Raw genomic sequence first — 18916 nt, forward strand, 5'->3', positions numbered from 1 at the left:
TCTTCTGTGACCTTGTTTCTGGGTAATCTGAATAATAAAATTTTCAGTGGCATTTCTCCATTTTTAGTTTTATTTATGGGCAATATCCCTTAGTTTCTGGTAGTTTTCACTCTCTTAAAGGGTGTTTTGATGAATAGATACTCTAAATTTTAATGCAACTGAATTTATCATTCTTTTCCTGATGGTGTTTCTACAAATTCCTCCCTATTATTTTCTCAAAGATTTTCTCCCTATACTACAAGTACAAATGTATGATGTGTATCCATCATTATGGTATCATGGAGTTTTTTTATTGCCCTAAAAATTCTCTGTGTTCCTTCTATTCACCTTAGTCCACCCCACCAAAACACAACTCCTGGCAACCACTTGTCTTTTTACTATCTTTATAGTTTGCCTGGATCAGAAAGTCATATAGTTGGAATCATAACATGTATAGCCTTTTCAGATTGGTTTCTTTCAGTTAGTAATATACATGTAAAATTTTTCCATGACTTTTTAAAAAAAAATACTGAATAATACTCTCTATTGTCTGGGTATACCACACTTTATCCCTTCAAAGCTGCTATAAACATTGCTGTGCAGATTTTTGCCTGGACATAAGATTTTGAATCTTTTGAGTAAATATCAAGGAGCACAATTGCTGGATCATGTAGGAAGAGTATGTTTAGTGTTGTAAGAAATTAGCAAATTGTATTACAAAGTAGCTGTACCATTTTGAATTCCCACCAACAGTCGGTAAGGGCTCCTCTTGCTCCATGTCCTCCCCAGCATTTGGCATTCTAAGTGTTCTGAATACTGGCCATTCTTCTAGTTGTGTAGCGCTATCTCATTATTTTAATTTGCATTTCCTTGATGACTGAAGGTATGCAGCATCTTCTCATTTGCTTACTTTCCATTTGTGTATCTTCCTTGGTGAAATACCTTTGGAGATCTTGGCCCATTTTTTAAATTGAGTTGTTTGGTTTTTTATTGTTGGTTTTTAACAGTTCTTTGTATATTTTTGATAACAGTCCTTTATCAGATATCTTTTACAAATATTTTCTCCAGTCTATGGCTTGTCTTATTGTTAGTTTGACATTGTATTTTGCAGAAGAGAAGTTTTTAATTTTTAATGAAGTCCACATTATCAGTTCTTTCTTTCATGGGTTGTGCCTTTAATGTTATATCTAAAAAGTTATCACCATTATAGGGTCATATCTTCTGTTCCACTGATCTATTTGTTCTTCTGCTGATACCACACTGTTTTGATTAATATAGCCTGGAAGTCAGGTAATGTCACTCTTACGGCTTTAATTCTCCTTCAGTATTGTATTGGGTATATTGGGTCTTTTACCTCTTTCTGTAAACTTTAGAATCAGTTTGTCAGTATCCACAAAAGAATATGCTGGGATTTAATTAGGATTGCATTGACTCTGTAGACCGATTTGGAAAGAACTGACATCTTGATGGTATTGAGTCTCCCAATCCTTGAATGTGGAATATCTCTGCATTTATTTTCTTTTATTTTGTTCATCAGCATTTTATCGTTTTCCTCATATAGATGCTACATACATATTTTGTTAGATGTGTGCCCAAGTATTTCATTTTGTGGAATGCTAATGTGAATAGTACTGTGTTTTTAATGTCAAACTCTGTATGTTTATTGTTCGTATATAGGAAAATGATTGGCTTTTATATATAAATCTTGTATCCTACGGCCTTATAATTGCTTATTCTAGGAGTTATTTTATCAGTTCTTTCAGATTTTCTACATAGATGATTATGTCATCTGTGAACAAGGAGAGTTTTATTTCTTCCTTCTCAATCTATATGCCTTTTATTTCCTTTTCTTGTTTTATTGCATTAGCTAGAACTCTACCTTTGGATTTAATCTTCTTTTTCTAATTTCCTGTGGTGAAAACTTAGGTTACTGATTCTTTTCTAATATATTCGGATTTGGACTTCTTGAGAAAATATGTATTCTGCTATTAAGTATCTGTAGATGTCATTTATATTCACTTGATTGTGTTGAATTCACTGTGTCCTTACTGATTTTCTGCCTGTTGGATCTGTCCTTTTATGATAGAAGGGTGTTGAAGTCTCCAGCTGTGGTAATAGGTACATCTCTTTCTCTTTGTGGTTCTGTCAGGTTTTGCCTTGTGTAAGTTAATGCTCTGTTCTTAAGCACGTACACATTAAGGATTGCAGGTCTTAGAAAATTAATCTCATAACATTATGTAATGCCCTCTTTATTTTCTTTTAAGATTTAATGTATTCCTTTGAGAGAGAGAGAGAGAGGGTGCACAAGCAGGGGGAGAGGCAGAGGGAGACAGAGAAGCAGGCTCCCTGCTCGATGTGGGCTTTGATCCCAGGACCCCAGGATCATGACCTGAGCCAAAGGCAGACGCTTAACCATCCGAGCCACCCATGCGCTCCTTAGTGCCCCTCTTTATGACCAGTAACTTTGTTTGCTTTGAAGTATGCCTTGTCTGAAATGAATTAAATTTGCTTCCTTTTGATTAGTGTTGGCATAGTGTATTATTCCCCTTCCGTTTACTTTTACTCTGTATATATCTTTACACTAACAGTACGTTTCTTGTAATTGGGTTTTAACTTTTTTATTCATCCTAACAGTCTGTATTTTTTAATTGGTACCTTTAGGGCATTAACATTAACATTATTGATACAATGGAATTAATATGTATATATTTTTTAGTTTTCTATTTGTTGCCCTTGTTTTCTGTTTCTCTTTTTTGTCTTTCACTTGTTTTCTGTCTATTGTGGTTTAATTCAACATTTTATATGGTTTCATTTTCTCTCCTTTTTAGCATATAAATTGTATTTATTTGTTTGTTTTTACTTTTTATTGTCACCCTGTGGTTTGCATCTGTGTCCATTTTCAAAGAACACTAAATCTTTACAGATACTGGGATTATCTTACAACAAAATAACCCTAACTCCTCCTTCCTGTCTTACATCATTGCTTTCATTGATTTCATTTTATATGTGTGTGAGTGTGTGTATGTGTGTATATATGTATATATATATATAATCATAAATGATTGAACACATTGTTACTGTTTTTAAATAACCTATTTGCAGCTCAGTTAAGAATAAAAAAATGAAATTGTATTTTATTGTGAAAATAAATTATTTTTTTTCCTCAGTGCTCCTTTACTCTTACATAGATCTGAGTTTCTGATCTATATAATTTTCCTTCATAACATTTCTTCATAACCTCATAAAATTTCTTATAAAGCAGGTCTACTGACAACAAATTTCTTTAGTTTTTATTTGCCTGAGAAAGTCTTTATCTTTTCTGAAGTTTGTTTTTTGGCAAGGTACAGAATTCTAGGCTGACAGATTTTTTTCTTTCACCACTTTAAGTATTTCACTCCACTGTCTTCTTACATACATGGTTTCTGAGGATAAGTCAGATGTAATTCTTTGCTCTTCTGTAAGTAAGGAACTTTTGTTTTTGTTCATTTTTCAGGATTTTTTGTCTTTGAGTTTTTATAGTTTGAAAATGATACTCTTGAGTGTAGTGTGTTTTTTGGCATTTATTCTGCTTGGTGTTCTTTGAGTTTCCTGGGTCTGTGGTTTGATGTCCGACATTAATTTAGTTGTGAATTCTCAGTCATTACTATTTTAAATAGCTCAGAGATTTTTTTTTTTTCCTCAGTCATGTCCAGTCTAATAAGTTCAGCAAAGGCGTTCTCCATTTCTCTTAATGTTTGTGACCTCTAGCATTTCTTTTGATTCCTTATTAGTTTCTGTCTCTTTCCTTGTGTTGCTCCTTTATTCTTGCATGCTGTCTATCCATTAGAGCTTTTAACATATTAATCATAGTTGTTTTACATTCCTAGTCTGCTAATCCCAACAGCCCTGTTGTATCTGGTTCTGATGCTTGTTCTATCTTTTCAAATTGTGGTTTTGCCTTTCAGTATGTTTTACAATTTTTTTTTTTTTCTTGAACCTAGACATGATGTACTGGGTAAAAGGAACTGCTATAAATAGACCTTTAGTATGTGGTGGGGAGGGGAAGCATTCCGTAGTACTTTGATTAAGTCTGTCTTTTAGAATGAGCCTATGCTTCTGGACTGTGAACTCCACAAGTATTTCGCAGTTTTTTTCTAACTTTTTAGTTGGGTCGGATGGTTAGAGTTGACTAAAGTTGGCTCTTTCTCTTTTCTAGGTCAAGTAGGCTCTGATAATATCCTAGGTCAGGCTCTGGTTAACTAGTTTCTCCTGAGGGCAGACCTTGTTAAACAAACAAACAAAAAAGGAGTATTATGACATAGTTACAAAAGGTTCATTTTCCCCTCCTCCTTCTGAAAGCATGCAGGGATTTCTCTGGTATTTACTGCAAGGACCTGGTTGAGCTCTTGGAGGTAAACCCACAACAAAACTTTGGGAGCTTCACTATGACTGCTTCCACTTGGAGTTTTTAACTCAGTATATACACTGAGGTCTGGCAACTCATCAATTATAGTTCAGGTTTTCCTACTTCAGCACTGGTTTATGTTGCAATTTCTGCTCATGAATCTGCTCTGGTGAGCTGTGACTCCCTTTATTTTCCTGTCTGTCTCCAATCTTGGAGGCAGTGGTTTACACTGTGTCATCCTCTCTCCCACAGATCTGAGAAGAGTTGGTGACATTTTTTCTATTTAGGTTTTTTGCTTGTTAGGACAGAATGGCAATTACTAAGTTCCTCACATGCAGAATCAGAAACCAGAAGTTCGTGTTAGTTTCGAAATTAAAATTTTAATGTGTAAGGAAGGGGGCCTCGGTGGCTCAGTTGGTTAAGTGACCACCTTCAGCCCCGGTCATGATCCTGGAGTCCCAGGATTGAGTCCCCCATTGGGTTCCCTGCTGAGCAGGGAGTCTGCTTCTCTGACCCTCCCCCTTCTCGTGCTCTCTCTTTCTCTCTCTTTCAAATAAAAAATAAAATCTTAAAAATAAAAAATAAAAATAAATGTGTGAGGAATGACCTAAGTTTAAATAATAAGAAAATTCAAGTGATGCTTTTTTCTTAAAACTGTTTTGAAAAGCTTCACTACTAATAGGCTGTGAAGTTTTGGAATACATACGGCACATGATTTTATTAAAAATAAATACATTCTCTTGTCACCTAAGTAGAAATTGTTTATTTTTTAGATAACGTTCAGTCATCCGGGCCTAGACATTCAGAGCAGAAGTATAGAATATGTACAACGGCAAATATCCAAGGAATGTGGAAGTCTAAAGTCCCAAAATAGGGTAAGTTCTTAGTTTTATCTTCTGATATAGAATATAACTAATTAACAAATAGGTGAAATTTTTTAGTCCTTCTCATTCTCCATGTAGCTGAATTATACTAGAAAATTTTTTCATGTGTACATTTGCTACAAATATGATTATAAACATTATTACTTAAACTCTATCCAAGTTTCTGGTTTGAGTCTGGGGATTACCCCTGTGTGTTTATCACTGGATAAAGCTGATAGGAATTATATATTGGTAATTTAATAGACTGTATCCACCATTCCTGTAGTCCAGATCTGGAGGGTTTTTTTTAGCCCCAGTTCCATAATATCTTGAGAATGGAAGTTTGCCTCAACCTGGATCAGGTGCTTTCCTGTGGACTAGTCACTGTGTCCAAGGACTAGGACTAGGAAATACAAATGTGACTACAAGAAGCCCACTTGTATAGGTAAAGGGGAAAAGGTCATTTTGATTTAGACCCCATTTGGTTTATCTCCAGAAAGATATAATTTGCTCCTGGGCCTCAGGAAGACAATATACCCAGAAAAGGGGTGGGAAAAGGTAGAAGGGGAGGGAATGAGAATAAGTGGGTGTAATGTGTTTTAAGTCATTTTCAGAGACTCATATAGCCAAGCTATATATATGTGTGTCTGTGTATTAGTTTGCTAGGGCTATCATAGCAAAGTATCAGATGAAGTGGCTTAATCAAAAAAAATTATTTTGTCACAAAATCAAGATGTTGGCACATTTGGTTTCTTCTGAGCCTTCTCTTCCTGGCTTGTAAATGTCTGCTTCTTGGCCATGTCCTCACATGGTCTTTCTTTTGTACATCCACACCCCTGGTGCCTCTCTGTATGTCCAAAATTTCCTTTCCTTTCCTCTCCCCTCCCCTCACTTCTCCTCCCCTCCCTTCCCCGGCCCCTTTTTTAAAAAATTTATTTAAATATTTATATTTTAGAGAGTGAGAGAGAATGTGTGTAATCGGGGAGTGGCAAAGGGAGAGGGAGAGAATCTCCAGCCGACTCTCGGCTGAGCACGGAGATCCTAAGATCCCAAGATCATAATCTGAGCTGAAATCAAGAGTCAGAAGCTTAACTTACTGAGCCATCCAAGCCCCCAAATTTCCTTTTCTTAAAAGGATACCAGATTGGATTAAGACCCATACTGACAACCTTATTTTAATGTAATCACCCTTTAAAGGCCTTATATATAAATGTCACATTCTGAAGTATTGGTCTCAAGACATGAATTTGGGAATACATGGTTCAACCCATAACATTCCGCCCTCTGGTTCCTCACATTCATCTCTTCTTACATGCAAAATACATTTATCCCATCACAACAGCCCAAATGTCTTAACCCATTCTAGCATCAATTCTAAGTCCTGCATCTTATCTCAGTATCCTCTAAGTTGAGTGTGGGTGAGTTGCAAGGTGTGATTCATCCTAAAGGCAAAATTCCTCTCTATCTGGGAACCTGTAAAGGAAGACAAGTTACCTGCTTCCAAAATACCATGATGGGAAAGGCATAGAAGAGATACTCCATTTTGAAAAGGGAGAAATCTTAGAAAGAAGAAAGCAGTCATGAGTCCTAAGCAAGTCTAAAACCTTAGCAGGGCAAATTCTGTGAAATTTTAAGGCCTGGGAATAATCCTCTGGCTTTGGCTCAGTGTTTTGTCCTATGGGCCCAGCAGAGCGGTGACCCCAGATCTTTAGCAGTGGATGATAGCTTCACAGCCAGGTTGCAGGTGTTCTGGCCTACTGAAACTGAGGAATTGCCCTATGAAACTGAGGAGAGAGCCTCACCCTTAGGATCGTTTTTCCTTTTCTTAAAGGATAACACACGTTTTCATTCAGAAAGCTTTATTTGCCAGTCCTATAAATCCTAGAAGTCCAAAAAAGCCTTTCTTGGTTCCATGCTACCTCTGTTCCCTGTAGTCCATTGTGGCAGCACTGTAGCTAAGATAGTTGATTGGATTCAGGAATCACATCATAATCTCTTTATTATATGATTGGTCAGCCACACCTTTGGTATTCTCTCTAGAACTTGCTTTCTCAATTTTTGCACTACCCATCCCTGGAGAATTTTCCAATTCTTTAAGATCTCCTTCCTTTCTGCTTGAAATTTTCTACTTCAATTATCCCTTTCCTCTCACATTTTAGTGTTAGCCACAAGAAGAAACTGGGCACCTTTAACACTTTGCTTAAAATCCCTGCCGAATATCCAGGTCCATCATTCATAGGTTCTGTCTTCCACAAAACACTAACATACAGTTCATCCACATTCTTTACCATTTTATAACAAGTATCACCTTTCCTCCATTTTCCAGTGTGTTCTTCATTTCCATCTGAGCCTTCACCAGAAGTACTTTTAATGTCTGTATTTCTTTTTTTTTTTTTTTAAGATTTTATTTATTTATTTGTCAGAGAGAGAGAGCGCGCGCGCATTCACACAAGCAGGCAGAATGGCAGGCAGAGGCGGAGAAAGAAGCAGGCTCCCTGCTGAGCAAGGAGCCCAATGTGGGACTCGATCCCAGAACCCTGGGATCATGACCTGAGCCGAAGGCATCGGCTTAACTGACTGAGCCACCCAGGCATCCCTAATGTATTTCTAACAATAGTTTTCTTCAAGGCTTTTTGTAACGTGCACTTCAAAACTCTGTTAGCCTCTACCCATTTCTAATGGCATTTCCACATTTTTAGGTACTTACTAACAGCAATTCTCCAATTCTTGGTACTAGAATCTGCATGAATCTCTATGAGTTCTCCTGAGAAACAGAACCAACTAGTTGTGTATATATATACACAGAGAGAGATTTATTTTAAGGAATTGGTTCATGGAACAATGAAGATACATAGGCAAAATATGAAGTAGGCTATCAGGCTTGAGACCCAGGGAAGAGTTGCAGTCCCATCCAGAGGCGTCTGCCAGCAGAATTCTGTCTTGCCTAGGGGTGCTCAGTCTTTATACTATTAAGGCCTTCCGCTAATTGATGAAATCTGTCTGTTGTGGAAGATAATCTGTTTCATTCATAATCTACCATCTTAAGGATTAATCTCATCCAAGAAACATCTTCACTTAAACATCCAGAATAACATTTGATCAAATATTTGGGCACTGCAGCCTAGCCAAATTGACATATAAAATTAACCTCCACCATTCTTAATGCCATCTTCATCTCTTTCCTTTTTAGGTCCCTTTGAAATCAATCCGTCATGTCAGCTTTCAAGATGAGGATGAGATTGTCAGAATAAACCCTCGAGATATCTTAATACGTCGGTATGCAGACTACAGACATCCTGACATGTGGAAAAATGACTTAGAGAGAGATGATACTGATTCCAATATTCAATTTTCTAAACCAGACAGTAAAAAATCAGACTATCTGTACTCTTGTGGAGATGAGACTAAGTTAAGTTCACTCAAAGACTCTGTGGTATTTAAGACACAGCCTTCCTCATTAAAATTTAAGAAGTCAAAGCGAAGAAAAGAAGATGGTGAACGTTCCCGCTGTGTATACTGCCAAGAAAGGTTTAATCATGAAGAAAATGGCAGGGGAAAATGTCAGGATGCTCCAGACCCTATTAAAAGATGCATATATCAAGTTAGTTGCATGCTCTGTGCAGAGAGCATGTTATATCATTGTATGTCAGACTCAGAGGGAGATTTTTCTGATCCCTGTTCATGTGACACTAGTGATGACAAGTTCTGCTTACGATGGTTAGCCCTAGTAGCTTTGTCTTTCATTGTACCATGTATGTGCTGCTATGTCCCCTTGAGAATGTGCCATCGTTGTGGTGAGGCGTGTGGGTGCTGTGGTGGGAAACATAAAGCTGCTGGATGAAAGGATCCAGAGCCAAAATGAGCTTAAATTCTTTGTTTCCAGGAATTAGCTAACTTGGATTTGTGGAAGCTTTTGGCAAGCAATATGAAATCTTGCCTGGTGTCTGGGGCCACACGTGGAGGAAGCAGAACTTGTTAGTTCTTGGCATTTCACAAATGCTAGCCATGCCTAACTTTTTCCCTTCAGTGCATGGCATGTTTTGTTACAGGTTGTAAAGAGTATTTGCAAAAGGAAACCATACCTGGTTATTGGCTATAAAAAGTGAGCATAAAATACCCAACCTAAAAGGGATTAATTTTTGGCATTTTTGTATATTTATGCATTAGGTGATGGGACTTTTAAAGTTTTGAATTCATTAAGACATAAACTAAAAGTGCACTAAGGGACAGTTGATATCAATCTAAGAAAGTTAACACTTGGGAATTATAAGAAATAAAACAAGTACAACTAAATCATTTATTAGTTGTTTTTTGAAAGTGGTTTTATGTATAAATAACAAATGTTTATATTTAACTAAATATAAGGTACGAATTATCACATATTAAACTTTTCTTCCCCTTCCTAGTTCTCAAGTAGATGTACATATATCTACTGTCACATTCCATTATGTTTTGAATATTTTACTCATCTAGTTAATAATGTTTTTATTCCATGTGAATGATTTGCTATTTTCATCCTCATTTCCCTTTGGCTACAGTTTATATTGAGTTCTGTCTGTACATTCTGGTGATCTAAAATCTTTAAAAATATCCTAATAGCCTTGAGTGACCAATTTTTTTTTAAAGCACAGATGTAATTGTCTAATGTTCTGATGGGAACGTAACACTTATTTTTATATAAAAAGAGACTGAGTAAACATTATAGAAAAAAGTAAGGTTTTGGGTTGTTTTGTTTTTTTGTGGTATTCAACCAGCAAGTTGTTTTCTTTCAGAGTTTCCTCCTTCAAAAAAATCATATTGCATTTACAAATGTTTTACAAGGCAAAAACTGTAACTGGATAGTTCATGTAAAAGTTTCCTCCTGAGATCTCTCATTTATCATTCTGCTAAACTAGAATATGTTCAGCTGTAATTAATAATTTTTAAGCTTAATTTTCAGTGCTTATTATTCACATAACAGTAACTTTTCCCAGTTGCATTTTACTTTATTTAAACTTGCCAAAAGCAAAATTTATGTTAAAGTATATACTAAACTGTCCCAGGAAAGTATTTAATCCAACATTGTGAATGAAATGTCTTGTACATATAATTTTATTTCTTTTGCAGAGCATTGTATTACTGGATGTTTTATTTACTAAGTAGTTGGATAAATGTTCCAACAAATGGTTTAAAGTAGTTGGGGTCAATTTGTCTGGTTGGTTTGTTTTTTTTTGTTGTTTTCTGTTTTTGGTTTTCTTTGTCTTTTTAAGTGTTACATTAAAACTCTAACAAGTAAAGGGTTCTTTAAGAACATTCCCTTAGAGGGATAAAGTTGAGAAGTGTGCCTTTTTTTTAATGGCTTGAAGTTTCAGAAGTGATAAAATTAAAATCACACTACCATTTGAAGCTCATTTCTATGCAGGTTTTAAAATGTCATTTATGTATCATTCTTTTTACATATCACACTTAAGCTTGTGTTAGTTTTCTTCTTTTGCCCCAGATCAAACTGAACAATGTATATAACACTATATGTCTGTAAAATACTTTTTTTAAGAAAGCATTTATATTTATATGACAGCTTGAACTGACAACATTGTGTATATAGATCATCTTGAAGTATTATTTCACATTGAAAAGAAGAAAAATATATTGATAACTATAGATGTTATGAAGAAGAGGTTATTTCTAGTTTTGTACTAAAAATCAATTGGATGAACTAAATCCAAAATATGACACTGTAGCAGCAGTTTTAAGACTTATTTTTACTGTTTATATAATTGAACACTGCTACACCAGATGATCTTCATCCCTGAAGTTTTCAGCTAAACTTGGTTTCCTAGAATAGACTGTTAACTTTCAAAATTACTTTTTACTGGTAAAATGGAAATATTGGTTTTCCTTGTGAGTGAATTTTCATATTTGTAAGTGCTGAGTTCATAATTCAGGTTTGAGCAAGGTGTGAATAACTGAAGAAAATAACTTGCTGGCTCTATAGGAAAATGCTGTGGAAATGAACTGTGTATATACTTCTGGGAAGAACAAATTTAATCATTTCTTCTGTTAAGCACTAATCAGTATAGTGCAACTCCTGGTTCTGTACTGTATTTTATATGCAACATATATGCTTTAATATTTTAATGTTTGTGCATTAATATTTTCAATTTGTTTAACCACTTTGCTGCTAAGATTTTGCCATCCCATTCCCATTTTTTCCTTTACAATTTTAAACAAGTTTCTTCATTAAAAACTATGGTGATGAAATGGTTTTTATTTCACCTTGGATCTTTATAGATAACACACTCAAATTCCAAACCAGTCTAGAAGACTAACTGATAATACAGTGTTATCTGAATCCCTATGTGGAAATGTTCTTTTGAGTAAGTTAGAACTATGTGGGGGAAAAAAGGATAGTTGAAATTTCTCATTTTAAAACATGTATAGGTATGTTCAGGAACATTTTCTTCTGCATACAGACTTGGCACTGCCAACTGGCTTTTCCTCTGAAACCTTTCTCTTTGCTTTTTAATCTGGCAGTATAAGCAAATGGCTAAACCAGCTTAATTTATAGTAAATATTGAAAATGAAATCATCTAGATGGCATAACAAGAAAGACTTTGGTCTGATGGCTTGTTGTGTTCAGAACTGCTAATTAAATGATTTTTCTCCTGCCTCGACAGGGGAATCATTTGAGGCTGAAGAAATATGCGGTATGGAACTTCAGCACCACCTACTGGATGATTTATAGACCAGAGATGTGAGGTGGCAATCAGGATCCAATAGGGTTCATCACTACTACCAATAAAAAGGGCTATTTCAGTAGTGGTCACCTCCAAACAGAGAAAGCAAGAGTAAGAAATATCTTAAAGGAACTGTAAAATGAACGTTTTCTCTAATGTGTCTTTTGGTCACTGAAAGATTTTAAGCACTTTTTTCTTACATATCCTGTCTTAAAATATTTCTTGATATTTGGAACTGGCAATCAAACTTAATGGATGTGCCGAAGCATTTATAAAACTAATTCTTTTAACGTGCAAAAGCCATTACCAAAATGGTATTCTGATTTTCCTCCCATTACCAACCAGGGAGTTTTTTAAAAAAAATAAATAAACAGCACCTATATTTGATCATGACAACTTAAGAGAATGTGTGTATGTCTCTGGGATGATGTTGGGACAGGGGTTAAAATTTAAAGGGGAAAACTTGAAACTACCTATTTTCATTGCTTATTCAGCAGTGCCTAAAAAGAACTTTTGAAGTAATACAAATGCACTTTCAATTCATGTGTATAGTGCCATCTGATATCTTGGGTAAGTCTTGCATTTTTTCTTTTACTCCCCACCCCACCCCCTTAACTGAATGCCACAGAGATGTTTTCTAATATCCATATGTCTTCAAAGTACAGGAAACATGTCCTTTCCTCCAGATGGGCAATTTAAAGGATGTTTCTTTTGTTGAAATTTACTTTAGGCTTTGTGATTACTCTTTGGAATATGTGGGTAAGACTGAGTTTTTAATTTTAGCCCGAAGATGCATTAAGTAAGTGTAACATTTTTCTATATAAAACTTTGAAAACTTCAGTTACCTAGAAAACAGATTCTTCACTAAATATTCTCATTCTTAATTTGACCTCCAGGATCACATTTCTAAGAAGGGAAAGCACTAGAAACTTGCATTGTTGTTGCACTTAAAAAAAAATTGGTCTATAAACCATGATCATAATAGTACCATAAGGTGTTTTGCAGTGAGTCAAAACATTAAGAAATCACAACCTGAGGTGATTTATATAAACCAAAAAACAACAAAAAAAAGGGCTTTAAGGTATTAAGGTACTGTTTGCCTAGCAGCCAGGTGGTTATAAAACTTTCATATGCTTTGATACACTGATGTTAGCCATTGTTCCTGAAAGCTCCTTAAATTGCGTAAGTTGCTAGTTTTGAAACTTTTCAAGAATAATCTAGTTGAAAAACCTTTGTATTTCACATAGATTTTTGTGAACATTGCCAGTATGTAGTGCCATTTGCTTTCTATTCTTGACCTCAAAAGTGCCTCACTTGTATATTCCATTAAAAGCTTGACTGCATTCTTCCTAATAAGCAATGAAAAATTGTTTAACTCATGTCATAATGTATCTCTTTAGATATAGTTGATTAGCTTGATAGTTTGGATATATAATGTAAATATGCATATATAAGTTTGTAACTGTTTTTGTTACATCATACCCATGTAATTGGACATATCAGATGATATAAGAATTTGTTTTAATTACCTGATTAAACCTATCATGAAATACAAAAGGACTTTTTCTTAATCTTCTAGAGGATAACAAACTATCACATAAGAGATAGTAATTTCTCAAGGAGAAAGCAGTAGAAATGGACTTTGGGGTAATTTTTTAAGGTAAAAACTGAAAGTTCATGTGTATAGTTCATCTTATTGACATTTTATTCACCCTTGGTTGTATCAGATTTTTTAATGGTCTGTTACTTATAAGTAGGTAAATACAATAAATATAAACATGGTATATTTATTGGTTTGGGAACATGTTACCACTAAATCTGGATTAAATGATAATCCTTGAATGATATGTGGGCAATTTTTAACCCAAGACTACTACTGATTTTTTGTGTCCTACTTGGTTTTAGAGTTTCATCTGTAATATAAACAAAAATAACTAATTATTCTGGATGAAAAATTAATAGGACAGTACTCAAAAATGATAGCATATTTCAACACCAGAGTAACTTTTAGATTACTGTATTACAATTACATTTACTTGAAGAATCAAGAATTAACTGTTTACCATGAATTATGAAATGTAGTCTCCTGTGCTTATTTACAGGTTTTCAGAAATTTGCTTTATATTCTTCACAGTCAAGTTAATATCCACAAGTAAGTAGAATAGTTTTTACATCAGAGAATTCAAACTAGGGTTTCTGCTTGGCCATCAGTATAGTGTCATGCTCACAGTGGTCCTGAAAGAAAAAAACACTGGTATTAATAATAAAACTGGAGTTGGCTCCTTTAAAATTAACTGCTTTAAGATTTGCAGTTTTATAGCGATCCTTTGAAATGATGGCTCAAAAAATATATTAACAATAAAAGTCTAACAAAATCATAGTTGAAATGGTGTTTTCTTTTGTCTCTCAGGTTTTATTTTTGTTATGTAATATATTTTAAATGATCACTTTCAGTTCTCAACCCCATAATGAAGTATTGTCTCCCCCCCCCTTTTTTTTAATTAAAGAGGAGGTTTAGGCTTCAAGAGATTAAAAAATATTCCCAAGGTCACATTAGAAGCACCAGGATTTGAACCAAATTGCCTTACTTCAAAATCTATGCTTTTAGTCACAATACAATTTTATGTTTTGTTACATGGGTTATGGATGTACTTAACAGAATAATACTGTTCTGTTAAAATGAAATTTTATTTAAGCTGGAAAATTATATAAGGGAATAACTTCTTAATTCCCACTCCTTTTTATTTCAATTCTGGTTCCCCTATTCATCTGTCTTACTAAGTTGTGGTGCACTGTCTGCATTATGGCTTGTGGGGATCCTTAAAATTGGGAGAATAAGATTGTGGTAATACTTCAACGTACCAAGATTTATCAGTTGGTGCTGATCCGACAGAAAGTACTGAAGACATACATGCCGTCCAGTGTGTGGTATTGTTCATTTTGCCCAATTGGATGTCATTTCCTTGAAGATTATGAGGGATTCTTTATCACCAAAGCAGTGATACTTCCTGTTGAGGCAGTAGGAAACAATATTCTCAAATGAGTCTTCTCCTAGATTCTGGACTCTTATTTCAAATAGTGAGCCATTTGTATGTCAGCTATTCCACAAAGCCTGTATTTGAACCCGAGTTGCATTTAGTGTCAGGGCACCTTATACCCATGTCACAATGAGGTTAGTGTCCCCCTTCCCTCAAACTTAATTTTTTTTTAAATTAAATTTTTTATTTATTTTCAGCGTAACAGTATTCATTGTTTTTTCACCACACCCAGTGCTCCATGCAATCCGTGCCCTCCCCAATACCCACCACCTGGTTCCCCCACCCTCCCACCCCCGCCCCTTCAAAACCCTCAGGTTGTTTTTCAGAGTCCATAGTCTCTCGTGGTTCACCTCCCCTTCCAATTTCCCTCAACTCCCTTCTCCTCTCCATCTACCCTTGTCCTCTATATTATTTGTTATGCTCCACCAATAAGTGAAACCATATGATACTTGACTTTCTCTGTTTGACTTATTTCACTCAGCATAATCTCTTCCAGTCCTGTCCATGTTGCTACAAAAGTTGGGTATTCGTCCTTTCTGATGGAGGCATAATACTCCATAGTGTATATGGACCACATCTTCCTTATCCATTCATCCGTTGAAGGGCATCTTGGTTCTTTCCACGGTTTGGCGATTGTGGCCATTGCTGCTATAAACATTGGGGTACAGATGGCCCTTCTTTTCACTACATCTGTATCTTTGGGGTAAATACCCAGCAGTGCAATTGCAGGGTCATAGGGAAGATCTATTTTTAATTTCCTGAGGAATCTCCACACTGTTCTCCAAAGTGGCTGCACCAGTTTGCATTCCCACCAACAGTGTAAGAGGGTTCCCCTTTCTCCACATCCTCTCCAACACACGTTGTTTCCTGTCTTGCTAATTTTGGCCATTCTAACTGGTGTAAGGTGGTATCTCAATGTGGTTTTGATTTGAATCTCCCTGATGGCTAGTGATGATGAACATTTTTACATGTGTCTGGTAGCCACTCAAATTTAATTTTAACCTAGAAGTAATTTACAATAACCAAGAGGTTATGTGCAATTTGAAAAAGACAGGAAGAACTCCAGAATTCCTAATATTGAAATAAGATCATTCTGGATGATAAAACTTAAGGAGACCTGTTTAATTTTCATTTCTTACTAATTCTTAATTTTGTATTGTCAAATTGCAAGATACTAATTTAAATGATTTCTTTCTTTTTAAAATGTGTTGTGGTGTAGAAGATCTTACAGATATTACTTGTCCAACTTAAGCCCCTTTTACCTCCTTTGTATTTTCCTCCCTCCTTTTCCCTGTTAGAGGAATGTCTCCAATCTCTCCAAATCCATGAGGTGAAAAATACATGGAGAAGAAATTTCATCGGTGTATTATAATTCTTTTAAAAGTGCCTGCATTATTCCCAGGAATGACCAACAAGCTTAAATGTGTGTCTTTCATCAGTAAGGGAAACTACTATTGGACTATCACTTAAAATTTAAGAGAAAACAAGTTGCATGAATTTGTGAATTCCTAGCTAGTTAACAGTTCTTATTAAAGTTCTTGTTAAATTTTCTAAGTGAAATGCACACAGATAGCATGATACTCTAAAATTCTAAGAAAGAAATAAGGTTCCAAGCCAAATTAAGATTGCCGATAAAAGTTGAGGTCACTGAAGTTTTAGGACTGGGTCTATCCCAACCTCTCTTTAGAGATTTACACACCACCCTTATTTTGCAAATTTAGAAACAGACCTAAGGAGGTTAAGATATTAATGCAGGGTCATTCACTCATTTAATAACACAGCCTGCATTTTTAAATGCATACATCTCTTGCAGGCACCTCAAATTCAGTAAGCGCCAAACTAATCCCCCTCCCCCCCATTCCTTTTTCTCCTCTCTATGTTGACGGATAGTGATACCACTGTATGCAGTAGTCTCAGAAACCTGATCATCATCAGTTTCTCTTTTTCTCTTACTTTTCACCATTAATTCCCAGTTTTTTATAGTTCTCTTTCCTGCATGTCCCTTAAATCTCTGTTCCTTTATCCTCACTGCTGCTATCCTACTACAAGTCATCTCAGTACTAATGCTAGGGATTAAGCATTGAGTCACTCGTACATTTTTGTATTTACCAAAGGGTGGTCTATATTTTAAATATGATTGAAGGGTGAAAGCACTTTAGTCTACAACAGGGTGGTAATAAAAAGTAGACATCTTCAGACTGATATATACCCAGATACAAACAAAAGGAATGGTTTATGGTGGGATTGAGGAATCGAATGATAGTGACTTTGAAGAATAGTTCAGCACTTAGGACTGGTTAGGGAATTAAAAGCAACTTGAAATGTATGGTACAAACTTACAAAAAATGATAAGCTTCAAACTGTATGTTCACCTTTCCTTAAAGCCATTCCTCCCCCCTTCCCCAGTCCCAATTCCCATTAATATAAGCTTGTCTAATTTTGGTGGTGGTGGTGGTTTTCTAAGAGCTTAGGTAAAAGAAGAGTCCATTGCTGGAAACCTATGAGATCCTATTGCTGATAGTAAATCAGTAGCTCTGTAATCAGGTGAGCCCATATTCAAAAGGTTTTTTTTGCTTTTTACAACCTGTTTTTTCCTAAAGAAACATCAAAATTAGCCTGCCTGGTACAGATTTCCCTTTCGAAGGTCACAAGGTCATGGCCCCAGGCAAAGCTGATTACTTAAAAGATAATTGGAACAGAGCCATCCAGGTTAAAGGAAGAGCAAATGCAAAGGCTCTCCACAGAAAGGAGCTTGGCCTGTTGAAGGAACAGCAAGGTTAGTATGACTAGAGTGGGCAGCATGCAGGAGCTCATGAAAGGAGATAAAGTCACAGAGATAGCAAGTGCCAGATCTTCTGGGAACATGAAGCTCATGGAAAGAATTTCAGATTTTATTCTGTGGATGACAGAAATCCACTGGAAGGTTTTGTAAGAGAAATTTAATGATCTGCTGTGACTTTTTTTTTTAAGATTTTTTTTGAGAGTGCACGAGTGGGGGAGGAGGGGTGGGCAGGTGCGGGTGGGAGGAAAAGAGGGAGAAACAGACTCCCCACTGAGCAGGGAGCCAGATGTGGGGTTTGATCCCAGTACCCTGAGACCATGACCTGAGCCAAAGGCAGACGCTTAACTGACTGAGCCACCCAGGCACCCCAGTGAAATTTTTTTTTTTTTTTTTAAATAGAAAACCCAATACTGGCTTCAGATGTTGGGCTTTCATGTATTACCTCAAGTTTTGCCCTAACCATTTCACTGAAATGCTCTCAGTAAAGTCCCCCGCCAATTCTACATTTCTAAATCCAGTGGATGAACTCACCTCATGCACCAGCTTTTGACATACTCTCCTTCCTTTCACTACATGATCCTGGCTTACTCCTATTTCCCTGGTCCCTCTCCTCTTTGCTAGATCCTCATCTTTCCAATCTTTACAAGTTGGAATTCCTCAGGAAACAGTAATAGATCCCCTCTCTTCTAGCAGTACTCCCCTTAGGGGATATTATTTTGTCTCAGTTACCTGTCATGCATATGCTGGTGCATCCACTTTTAGGTCTTCTACTTGACATCTCCACTTGGCTGTCTCGGGCATTTCCATTTCAGTAAGTCCAAAACAGAACTCTTGATTTCCCCCTCTACACCTGTTCTACTTCCAATCTGCCTTATTTTAAGAAATAATCACAAGTTACCCAATTGATCCAAGAATTTTTCCTCATCAAAGACTTTAAAATAGTTTGTGAATCTGAATGGTTCTCACTAGGTGCACCACCACCATCTTAGTCCAAGCCTCACTCACCTCTTGCCTGTACTTCCATGACCACTTCTTGCTTCACTCTTCTGTATCTTATTTTTAGAATTGGCTTATTACCTATGTCCATTAAATATTTGTCTTTTCCATGATCATAGTTTCAGAATTCATACATTTTTTCCCTAATTTGACAGTTA

General features: G+C 35.9%; 1 protein-coding gene across 3 annotated transcripts in view; it reads left to right on the forward strand.

Moving 5' to 3' along the window:
- SPRED1 (sprouty related EVH1 domain containing 1) overlaps window positions 1-11464 on the forward strand; it is a gene marked incomplete at its 5' end in the record, with an annotated part of 123717 nt that extends 112253 nt beyond the window's left edge. For 2 of the 3 annotated variants that reach the window (XM_080808323.1, XM_080808322.1), the window contains 2 exons: window positions 5137-5238; window positions 8417-11464. In XM_080808323.1, the coding sequence (XP_080664449.1) occupies window positions 5137-5238; window positions 8417-9067 (753 nt within the window). In that variant the 3' untranslated portion in view covers window positions 9068-11464. The remainder of the gene's footprint in view (window positions 1-5136; window positions 5239-8416) is intronic. The other variant, XM_080808324.1, reaches the window with a different exon arrangement.
- Window positions 11465-18916: the final 7452 nt, after the last annotated feature.

Source organism: Martes martes (assembly GCF_963455335.1).
Source record: "Martes martes genome assembly, chromosome: 7".
Lineage (NCBI taxonomy): Eukaryota > Metazoa > Chordata > Mammalia > Carnivora > Mustelidae > Martes > Martes martes.